The following is a 12,011-nucleotide window of genomic DNA, read 5'->3' on the forward strand; positions in this document are numbered from 1 at the left end:
GCGGGACTGCATCTAGTAAACCACGTCGTCTAGAAACCCAGTAATCAGTGACGGTCACCAGCAACGGGCACTGCCACCGCATTGCTCAGCATGGAGATCCAGCCAAGGGCCCCAACCAGCACAATGGCAGCTGGGACCAAATATCCACTACAAAACAAATAAAAGTAATCAAAAGCAAATAGCAACATTTGGAGAAAAGCTGGGCTGCTTCGAGATGATAAACCAAACTGAGCATTAGCCCGGCTCTGAAAAATCTGTGCAGAATCAGACCTCACCAACAGCAGGTCATCACAGGAGCCTTCTGAGCAAGTGTCTTTGAACAAAAGCCCAGGGTTTTGGCTCAAACTGGAAGGTGAGGTCCCGAACAGCCCCACCACATGAAGGTGTATGCTTCAGCAACCTTGTTCTCTTCCCACAGCTGAGTTTTGGCCCTGCCAGTCTCAGGCAACATGCTTTGCTTTGCCCCGCTTGGCTAAACGACCGTTTCCTGAAATTACTTCCAACTCTAAGAAGTGAACCCAAACTAAACACATCATTTCGCAAACGAAAACGCGGCTCGAGCGGGGAGCCCAGCGCAGGCTCTCGGCTTGCGAGTCTCCACGGAGACCCGACCACTGCAAAGAGCAGGGAAAGGCGGTGTGGTTTTGCTCCATCACATGAAAAGAAGTTCTGGTAAGACGGGTAGCGAGCCCTTTGAAAAGCAGGTTTCCACACAGGCCCTGAGCTCAGCTGCTGTTTGTTAAAGCGTGGTTAGCAGAAAGAAAAGCCGCTCTAAAAATAATGCCTCAGCATTCCAGATGAAGTTGCCTCCGACGAGTTTCCTCTCCAATCTGCTCTGTTTCCAAGTCAAACCAATGTTATTCCTCCCCTGTCATCTCCGAGGACTCTCTGCTCCCTGGCAGCTGGAACCACCTCTGTTCCGTGCCCACCATCCCATGGGCACCCAGCACCGCTCGTGCGGAGCAGGACGATTCCCTTCCCCATCGCTGCGTGTTTCTGACAGCAGGGCTCGTCAAAATACCAACGGTGTAATGAAAACAAACCCGCTGCTGTCGAGCTACGCAAGTGAAACAGGCAATGCAGATGCCTCTGTGTGTGCTTAATCTCCCCCGACACTCAGCTGCCACATAACTCCTGACCCTCAGGTATGTTAGAGAGAAACTCGCGGCGGTTATCTAATGTAAAAGCTCTTCCCTATAAGAACCTGTACCAACGCAGCCCGGGGAATGTAACCAAAGACTTTAGAGATTATTTGCATAACATCATCGAAACAAAACAAACAAAATCACATGGAGAGAGAGGTTTTAGGCGCTGTGGAGCTGCTACTTCATTGCACGGAAGGAGACCAGGTTTTGCTTGCTGCAGACCACGCGACAGCAGAGATTTAGGAAAGGACTTTCCTGTCACCTCTGGGAGAGCTGCTCCCAGGTGTGAAGAGAACACAGGGCCCAACCACAAAAGCCCTTCTGCAAACACCAGATTACACGAGAGCAAAGCTGCTCCTGTGCCAGCCGGCAGTGTGTGCCCGGAGCAGGCTCACTGTGCATCACCTCTGCTCCTGATGGACGTATATGACAAATAATGACAAAGAATGTTAATCAACCTTTGTTGAACAGTTAACAAGACATGGCCCTGAAAGAAGGAAGAGGATGAGTGCTCTGCTCCCCTTCCCATGTCCCCATTCCGAAGGCCACCCTGCCGGGCAGAGCCCCGGAGCAGCGGGGATTGCCCCATGCCGGAGCTCAGTGCTCCCTTTCCCTAACAACTCAGGAGCAAAGTCCAAATGCACCTTTATTGGAACTTCATGAGCCAGTAGGGCTGGGGCTGCTGTGATGTGTGGGTGAGTCCCCGCATGGGGACAGGAATCAGACAAACTGACAACTAAAAGAGCCAAACGGCTCATTTCTTCCCCTGCTGCCAGTTTCCCCAGGCAGAGGCTGCGGTGCAGAGCGACGCTCAACAGGTCTCAATGGGCACCAAGTCCCTCCTTGCGCCAGCCCCACCTTTCAGCCGACAGAACAAAGGTCCCGCAATCCCTGCACACTAACAGTACAGGATGAACAATTAATCTATGGGGGAGACGAGTCCTACAACTCAACTCCCACCATCCAGACCCCGCAGGTGCCATCCCACCAAAGCAATGCTGAAATTCTGAGCCGCCACGAGCTGTGCTGGAGCCCCCCGGCCCCCCTGCCAGCAGCTCAGCCAGCTTTGTATCCAAATCCCGCTCCTTAGCAACGACATTTTTTCCCCCCCCTCTTGCTGGGTCTGTGGGAGATGAAGAAATATTTGAGAACTGAAACAGCCCTGCTGCAAGTGTGTATTTGAATAAAAGGAGCACATCTGCTTCAAAGGCAGTCACTAGGCAGCTCTGGAGATAACGGCTTGAGAGAAAGTACAAGCAGGGGATGCCCAGCCTTTAAATGTGGTCTAAAGTGACCTAAATAAGCTCTCTGCTCCTTCAATTACACGTCCCTCCGGGGACAGAGCGCTGGCGATTAGAGAGGCGGAAAGGGTGATGGAGGGGCCGCTGGTGCTGAAGCCCTTCCAGTGGCCAGACCAACGGCCCTAAAACCAGCCCCATGCTCTGTCCCTAACTGAGGGGGGGGGTCACAGCCAACCCCCCCATCTCCAAAACAGCGGTGCCAGCTGAGCAAGACCCATCCCCACAGGCACAGCTGGTCTGATGCTCTTTCTGCTCATCCCACCCCAAACCCGGGCACAGGGAGGCATGAAAATCCCCGAAGATCGCATTTAGTTGCCCCTGTCTGGTAATCTCACCTCAACAGAGAGAAAACAGGTGGCTGTAGTGGGGCAACTGTGTGATTTGGGGGCCTCGAAGTGGCCTTTGGGGGGAGTTGCCCATCCAGTTTTCAGATAAACAAATATTTTGGTTTCCAGGGTTGCCAGACTTGGTATTAAATCCACTAAAACCTCAGTGAGATCCCAGCACTGGGGGGTTTCCCGCCCCTATGGAAACACGGCATAGCAACACCATCCTTATACAAACACATTTAGAAATCTCTCTCCAGCTTCTCTCTAACAATATCAAATAATAACTAAAAATCCCTCCCATCTCTGTTATTCCCATCTTGCACCAGCCACCAATAATCAGCATCTCGGTCTGTTCCTGGCCCCACCGCCAGCTCCAAACCCTTCTGGAAGGGAGCCAGAAGGTAAGTCCCCATCCAAGAAATACCAACAGATGATGTTCATCTGGCAAACTGCAAGGGGCATATCGGGTTGTGCCTGGGGGAGGAGAACAGGCTGGGAGAAAAGGATCTTCTTCCAAGGCAATTAAAATGGCTTTTAAGAGATATCTTTGCCCCTCCCTCACCTCCTTCCCAGCTGTAAAGAACAAGCACTGACCCCCAAGGCCATCTGGGCTGAGCAGTTCAAGTTTTTAGGATGCGTTTAGCAACTGAAAATCTCCTAATTGTTCGGAAAACAAATAGAGCTAGAACAGCGAGAACACAAGCTTTTTTGATAGGTGTCAGCCCAGCCCCTTGTCAAGAGGTTTGACAATGTCAGCCTCATGAAAGTTTGAGTCTGTGTCATCTGCAGGGGTGTTTATGGCCCGATTGCTCAGCAAGGACCAGGAGGAGGGCCACCGAATTCAATCTGCGGAAGGTTTGACGCTTGCTGTTGAGTTGGGATGGATTGGAACGGGAAAGGTCAAAAGCAAAAGGTCTGCAAAGCTCTTTCTCCATCCCTTGCTCGAGACAGTCAATTTCAATTTTCCATTCTCCGCAGTTAAAATCACAGCAAGAACACTTGGCAACACGTGGCCACAAGACCTCGAGCAGGACCTCAAAGCGATGCCCGGGTGATCAATATCGTTGCTGTGGGATACAGGCAAAGGTCCGCGCTGCTGACATCTGGAGGGGGGGGTTCGGCTGATGAGCAGAAAACGAGATCCGCATTCCCCACAACCTGCCCAGCCGCTTTCCAGGGATCCTCTATTCCCTGTGGGACCAGACTATCCACCCCGTAAACTGGCACAGCTCCACCGAAACCAGCTCCGTCCCAGTGCAGGGACAGGCCGAGCCTGGGAAGCACAGCTCCCTTTGGCAGAGGCGGCAGCCCCAGGCTCCCACCGCACACCCGGGGCAGCGCTGCGGGGCTGTTAACGGGGTTAGCAAAACGCTGAAGGTCTCCAGGGGTTTTCTTATTCAAATAATCCACTTTCCCCTCCCATTGTGCATCTTGCAGAGTAACTCTACCCGAGGATTATAACCACACCAGGCTGCTGCCAGGACGGTTGTCACAACACTGACACTTGTCTCATTTTTCCCCACTCGTGCACTGTAATGCCGGCAAGCGCAACCTGCCCCGTGGGGCTCAGCGAGCAACGCGGAGGCCCTTGCATGGGAACACACTGGAAGTGAGCAGCTCTCTGAGCATCTCAGAGCTGCTTGGGAGGCAGCGGGTCACCATACACCACTCTGGGGTGCACCTTTGCCATTGCTTGCAAATGGATGGTACGAAGAAAGGAGGAATTTGTCTGCAAGTTGTTCAGGGCAGGGAGGAAAGCGCAAGCGATTGGATGCGGGGACTGTGCTCTGACCATTACGCAGCACAGACCTGCGTACAGCCCAGAGCAGAGATCTGGGTGAAGGTGACTTCAGAGGAGGTCTGGTGGGCAGTTGTCTCTCTGCTGCATGGGGACTTGCTCAGGGCTGGGGGGGCCATGCAAAGCTGCCCTCAGCCCCAGCGCTTTTTCCTTCCATCACCCGAGATGCTGCCAATCCCTCTCTGGAGCCTCCTCCGGCCGGGGTGCACGGGGGCTCCCACAAGCCCCTCCTCTGGGGTACGAGCTGCTCGCTGCATCACCCCCTCTTCTCCTCCCCACTCCTCTTGCTCCCCTTGCCAAAAGCGCGGCCCCTCGGCCTCCCGGAGCGGCTGGACTTCCTGCCAGGCATAACACGAACCAGATGATGTACTCCAAACAATCTCAGCACGCCCACCCCCAAGAGAGAGAAGCAGGGAGGGGAAATGGGGGAAAATAAGCTGGATGGAGCTTTCATGAACTCTTGGCAGAGCTGAGGAGCCCCTGCGACCAGGCCAGAGATGAACCGATACAGCCAGAGCCCGAGAAAATCCCTTCCCATCCATGGGCGACCAAGATTTCCCATCACAGGTTATGGGGTGGATAGCTTAGTGCTGGGAGAAGGCGCTGTCGCCCCTGAAAGGCTGGCTGTCCCCAAGGGTATCTAAACAGTAACTCAAAACGTTCTACTGGTGATTCCCCTGGCTTCGCCACCCCCCTCCAGTGGGAAGCATCCAGAGCTGAGAAGCACATCTGCAGCTGCCTCTAAATCCCAGTGAAGCCAGACTTGCTGACCCTTGCTGATATTAACCCCTGCACCACCAGCCCGCATCTCTGAACGCCAAAGCCTTCCTCCAGCTGTGCTCTCCTAACACCTCCTTTGCTCAGAATCAGTGACATTCCTGGCACGCCAAAGATGATCATCCATTACTAAGAAAAGAGGCACAGCTCTGACTCAGATTATTTCGGGTGCCTCCACACACCACTGCCATCAAACAAACCACTCCAGGGGTCCAGTCCGACTCTGAACCTCCTGGGGTCGAATCCAAAGAAGCACAAATATTTTGCATCCTCCAGCAAAGTCCACCCGATGCCCGTAACCTTCCTAGAGGACACTTGTGGTTTGGACAAGCCCAAAGCCTTCACAAGCAGCTCAGATCTGTGCAGACTCCTGCCTCCAGCAGCCAAAACTTCAAATAAAATATTAAAAGCCCCGGGTTTTAGCAATCTGCCCCCCTCCTTGGTCGTCTTGAGGGTAAGCATCTCTTTGGTTTCTCCCAGTAGAGCCTGGCGGCCTGCCTGCCAGTCAACGGCACGGGGACACATGGTAAGAAGATCAAGCAGGGATGCCCATTTATTAAATAAAATGAAACAGTGCCGCGTGTAGCACAGCCGCCCCCTTACCAAACTGCGGGCCAGCTTCGGGCAGGCGGCAAATCCCAAACTAGAGGGGGGATCCGCTCCGTGCAGAGAGCTGAGCCCCCCAAACTCACCGCAGCAGTGACACCCCCAAGCACCCCCCAGCTCCCCGCACTCACCTCCAGCGGCGGCAGGTCGGGGTCGAGCTGGGTGAAGCTGTGCAGCACCACGGGGCTGCTCTCCCCCGCCACCTCCAGCCTCACGCCCCCCCAGAGGCTCCGCGCCCGCCGGGAGCCCTCGAACATCCTCTCGGGGCCGGGCGAGCCGTTGTGGCGGGAAGGGGGGGCGCGCCGGCGGCCCCCCATGGGCAGCGCCGCCGCATCCCCGCCGCCGCGCTCCGCCGCCGGCCCCGCCAGCGCCCCCGGGACGCCCGGGGAGCCGCACCGGGGCGGGGGGGCACAGCTGTGGGGTGGGATGCTCGGGGTCCGGGAAAGCGGCAGCGAGAGGTTCGGCGGAGCGGGGCGGGAGGAGCTGTGCGGGAGCACCCGCAGCAGCGGGGCAGGCGCCGGGAACCCGCAGCCGCCCCCGCCGCCGAGGAGCCTGATGTCACCGCGGGGCCGGGACGGAGCCAGCGAGGCTGTAAAACCAGGCACTGGATTTCCTCCCGCAGCCTCCGCCCGCCCCGGGGGCTGGCCCGGCTCGGCACGGCCCGGCCCCCCCGCGTGGGGGGGCACATTGAGGCGGACGAGCTGTGAAAAAAACCCCGAGCCCAGAAAAAAAAACGCGAGGGAGGGTGCGGAGGAGTGAAGCTCGGGGGGTGCGGGATGCTGCCCGAGCCCCAGCCGGAGGGGTGAGCAAAGGAGGTTTAAATGGAGCGAGGGGGAGCAAAGCTGTACAGCTGATCTTGGAATCACCAGGGGTTTGTGCAGCACCGAGGTCTGAGATTCGCACACCACCACCCAAACAAAAAGTATTGAATTCGAGCGCATGGGTATTAACAGCACGTGCTTTTGCCTGAACAGACAAGTTTTATCCCCTCACATGAGCTCAGCCCCGCTGGCAGCGCTCTGTGCATTCAGAGCACTGCCCAGGCTTCACCCTCCACAGCTGGACTCCACGGGGTGACAAAGTCACGGTCACCATGGGGGTGGCAGGCAGTGTCCTCCCCGAGGAGAAGAAGGGATGTGACCAAGGCCCTGCAGCTCGTCAGTGCCAGGAGCAGAGCCTGACCCCTTCCCCATGCCAGGTCCCCAAGGCACAGGCAAAGTGACAAACAGGGACCAAGGCACCTGCACTCAGCCCAGCAGGGACTCAGGGAAAGCGAAATGGGCCCAGGGGACAGCAGGGCTACAGATCCCACTTTAAAGAAGCCTCGAGCCCCCAAGATGATGCTGGAACCTGCAATGTAATTGTGTTTTCAGAGGCAAAGAGAAACGGGCAGAACTGTCATTCCCCATCCCCCTGTGCTGAGCACAGCGTGCTCTCACCCTCCCCTGGCTCTTCCCCTTCCCTCCTCACACGCTGCCGATAAACTGCATCACATCGTCCAGGCAGTTCCTGCTGACAACACCAAAATCCAGACTTTTACGCCTCAGCTCCCTGCACAGCTGAAATAACATCAGCCTCCCAGGGCCTTCCAGCCCCGCAGCTTTATTTCCACTGAGAACATGGAGCTGAGCCTGACACGTCCAGCGCTGCCGAGGGCACCAGCAGCTCCAGCCTGGGCAGGAAAGGATTAACAAAGCTGCCAGAGATGTGAGGACAATGCGGGCTATTGTCCTGCTTATCTAGAGCCGCAGAGGGTCAAGGGGACTTCCCGGGACACCCTGGAAAAGGGAATCCAGCCCTGCAGCAGGGTCTTGTGCTGCCCACGGCAGCCCCACACCTTCAGGAGGACATAGATTTAAATACTGCCCAGGTACAGAATCACAACCCTGATCACCCTGTGGTGCTGGTCAAATCACCAGAGCTTTCTCTGCTGCAGAAAGAATGTGACGATGCTCCACACAGAGGTGTCCTTAGACCCACTGGCATCTCATGCAGAAACCACCTGATAGTGCAAGATGTGCTACGAAATGAGATTGGCAGCGTGCATCGTTTCACCCAGAACATACAGAAACCGGAGACAGTGCCTGGTTCCCCAGCAGAAATCAGTGTTGCCACTCTGGGCTGTAGGCTCTTTGGGAGGGACACTGCGCTTTTCTTTGGTGTTTATCTCTCAGGGCAGTGTCATCATGGCCCACCGCTGGAATTGCTTGGCACTGCTTGAGTACACATAATAAATAACAGCGCTACTCATCTGCAGCTGGCAAAACCCTCCAAAACCCTCCAGCTTTGTCTGACCTCTACAGAAAGATGCAGCTCTTTGATGGGCAATTTTCACCGGTCCCTTGGTTGACCACTAAAGATGGTTTCAGGGGAGAAACACTTCTGATAATGGATAATAAATAATATAAGGCAGGAAAGCAACTGCGAGGGTTTAAAAATAGCCAGGCAGTTTCCTTTCTCCTCTCCTGGGAACCTTCTGGGTCTGAAAAGCAAAACACTCAAAGCAGGGTCAGGAGCCCAAGTTCAGGATGTTTGCTCAGCACAACTAACCCCAAACACTCAGACAGCAGGGGCCAGGCTCTTGAAAATGGCAAGATTCAAAACAAATAACTTTTCAGGGCTTCTTGATTGCCTCCAAGCAAAGAGCCAAAAGGGAACATGCAGATCACACCCTCGGGTTTCTCCCTTATACCCTGGAAAGTATAGAAGTTGTTGAAAAATGCAATTATTTTATATGCACATGAGTCCAGGAGCAGGAGATTTAAGAAAATGATCAACACTTAAGTGACTCATTAAAAAAAAATATATATATATGTGTATATATATATATACACATAAATGTATCATTTTACAGTTGGCAACCTCAGCAAAAGCTTTTCACAACACACTGAGCATTTTGCATTGACGTCAGCTGTAAATGTCCCATCGACTTCACAGGCGCAAGAACTGGGTGCTGTGGGAAATCCCGTATTTTGCTTCTTTCTGCCCCTCACTTGGCTGAATAAATACAAACACACATGGGCAGCACTGGAGCATCTACAGAGCACACACCTCTGCTCCTCTGCCACAGTGTCCAGCCCGCGGGCTTCCCTGCCTGGTAAATTACACTGAGCAGGTAACACAACGCGGCTTTTGCAAACTCTAAGACAGTTTCCTGGTTTAGCTCAATCCATTTGGGTCAGGACCTGCACATTCAGACCTTGGTTTGTTTCTAAATAACCAGCGCAGATCCCGAGTCATCTCTCCCCGGCACTACAAGCACGTACGCGTGGCCTTTGAGCATCCCGCTCAGCTTCATCCTCCAGCCCCCCTTCTCTTTCATCTCCCTGCTCTGCTCCCAAGAAGGGCTTTCCAGCATGTTTTTTACAGGACAAAACTCACTGTGACCCGGTTCCCATGCTCGATATTGCTGGTTTGCTTTGTTTTTGATTTCCATCAGGCCATAGGCTGAGCAAGTGAGGCTGCGCACCCCAAAGCATCACTCAGAGATACTCACATAGGGGTTGCTGCCTTCTCCACAGCACCAGTCACCTGCAAACGCCCCCAAAGTCCTGTCACTGTCTCCTTATTTCCTTTGAGCCTCAATGAACCTACAGCAGGACAGATGCCAGAGCAGAGAACTGAGAAAAAAGCTGATCTCAGCCCTGGCCACAGAAGGCAAAAAATCGGCCCCAGCCGCCTCCAGCCGAGCCCCTCTTGGGCATCACACACCCCCGGCTTTCCCTGTTGGACAAGTGAACGAACCAGAACCCAAATCATCTCCCTCTGATGAGAATCGGTCTGTTTTCCGGGGAGTTACAACATGATCCATCCTCCGTCCCAAGCTCTGGCACCAGCTCACAAAGCACGTCAAGTAAATCCCCACAGTGCTCTGGGTCAGGCCGCTCACTATAAAATGGAGACGACAACACTTCCTTCTATTGTAGGGGCTGGGAAAGCCCTTTTTGTTGCTGTTTGTAAGGCACTTAGGAGGAAAAGTGCTACCAAGAGGAAAGAATTCTTTACTAAAAGTCAGGCTGTTTGCTACACCTGCATTGAGTCCTAAATCAAAGCTTTTTGGGCATTCAGATTTTAATTTGAAATAGTTGCCGCTGTTCAGGCTCAACGGGAAGATTATTTTATAATAAATAATAATAATAAACTAATACTATCTCTTCTACTTCAGGATGAGGAAAAAACTTCCAAGCTTCTGTAAAATGGAAAACAATGCCTTGTTCAGTACAATCTGTATACAGACATTAGATTAGAGAAGTCGCTCCCAAAATTTAGGGACCAACAGATCACCACCAGCCCTCAGCCCCTTGCAGACCCAATTCGCACTTGCAAACACCATCAGTGTCCCTATTTAACTAGATTTTAGGGGTGAGCCACACACCGCTTGCCACGGCTTACAGAAAATATGGATTATTAGGAAATTCTCCGCCAAATATTTCCGATCCAGGGCAGTTGATCACTTGGAACTGTTGGTGCTGACAAAGGCTGACTCGGGCTGTCCTGCACTTTGTGTCCCCTCTGTGGGTGGCACCTGTTCTCCAGCTGCAAACCCCCCATGGGCAGCTACTCATTAAGCGCTGGGTTAATTGAGGAACACCGCTCTCCTCCAGCCTCTGCGAAACACGCCAAACGCCTAACACAGCAAGGCAAGCTCCTAATTATTGTCAGTTCCTAGCAGAGGAAGCGCACCAAATCCCCGGGCAATTAGGATCTAAACCCCTCCATCCAGCTATTCTGCGTCTCATTTCCTGCAGCCCCTGTGCACAGCTGGGCTACGGCATCTCCCGCCGAGCCTGCCGGCTCCTGGAGCTCGGCAATGGCAACGCAATTATGCCACAAGCCTCACAGACTCAAGAGCTTGCAGGAATATTTCCCCTCAATCGTGCTTCTTATGCCATCCACTTGCTTGTGGTATTTGAGCATCTTCCATTAGGGCAGCAAGTGACAAGCAAACCTCGTTCTTTCGAGCTTGCTGACCTCTAAAAACTCAGCAGAATAAGGGCAATGCGGGGTGGGAGGGAATCGAGCCACTTTCTAGGAAACAACTGAACACAACTTGCTTTGAGAGAGCATTTCTGGGGAGAGGAGCCTTGATACCTTCACAGCGAAGTGCTGCACAGCCATTTATGGTGAAAAGAAAACACCCAGAAAAACAAGAGGCAAAATATAACTACTAACATTAAAATATGCCCAGAAAGCCACAGACAACAGGGTCCATCTTGTGAAAAGCGCCAAGAGACCTCAGAGCACTTCGCAGGGCACTGGTGCCAGGGGGATGCAGCAAAACCAGCACAAGAGCTCGCTGCTCCGAGAGGGTCACAAAACACCCCGTGAGTTTTGTTACACGGCATCCCCACATTGAGGGGATTTGCAGCTGCAGCTCTGGGTTGCAGCATTTTGCTTTTCCACGTGTTTCTCCGTCACGGCTCCCCTGAGTGCAGGGTTCAGCAGGCATTAAGCTGCTGAAGCCTGACACGCTGCAGACACACCAGAGCTCCCCTGGTAAAGACTATTATTTCTTGAGCTGTTTGTCTTTAAAGGCAGCTTTTATCTCCCTATCACCTTTCTGCCAGAATGTTTCAGTCAGCTCTTTTAACAAATACCACCTAAGGTGCTTATAACCAAAAGGAAAACAGGAAAAACATTCTTCCGTGTTGCTTAGCGATCAGCGTACGGCGGGTTTGAGCCTCCCAGGTGCTCGGAGTTATTGTAATTTCCATCCCTTGCTTGCATGGGCCCTCTGCGTAACAGTCAGGACACAAAAAATCACTGGTAAAAAGAGGAGAAAGGTTATAAAGCCACAAAAATTGGCAGGGAAAGAGGGGAATGGGTGTAGCCACTGGAGATAGGGGAAATTCCTTTCTGAAATCAAAGCAGCCCTCCTCATCCACCAGAAAAACAAAATGACATAGCGAGATTTCATTATATATTGGAAACATACATCTGAGATCACTGTGACATTGGGCGAGGTCCAACGGGCAGTTTCATTGAGAAAGCACCCCAAGCCCTGCAGGGACCCCCAAAGCTGGGGTCACTTTCCCCCGAGCCCCTCGCTCCGAGG

At 53.4% G+C, this 12,011-nt stretch overlaps 1 protein-coding gene across 5 annotated transcripts in view; it reads right to left on the bottom strand.

The window, feature by feature from the left end:
* The window catches only part of RALGDS (ral guanine nucleotide dissociation stimulator), a 55,129-nt gene that overhangs the window by 17,582 nt on the left and 25,536 nt on the right, over window positions 1-12,011 (bottom strand). For 2 of the 5 annotated variants that reach the window (XM_065853598.2, XM_065853596.2), the window contains exon 1: window positions 6,088-6,404. The exons of 2 other annotated variants lie outside the window; for them this stretch is intronic. In XM_065853598.2, coding sequence (XP_065709670.1) covers window positions 6,088-6,273 — 186 coding nt within the window. In that variant the 5' untranslated portion in view covers window positions 6,274-6,404. Of the gene's footprint in view, window positions 1-6,087; window positions 6,405-12,011 lie in introns of those variants that run through there. One more of the 5 variants, XM_065853595.2, reaches the window with a different exon arrangement.

The sequence above is a fragment of the Patagioenas fasciata genome, chromosome 20, assembly GCF_037038585.1.
Source record: "Patagioenas fasciata isolate bPatFas1 chromosome 20, bPatFas1.hap1, whole genome shotgun sequence".
NCBI classification, from domain to species: domain Eukaryota; kingdom Metazoa; phylum Chordata; class Aves; order Columbiformes; family Columbidae; genus Patagioenas; species Patagioenas fasciata.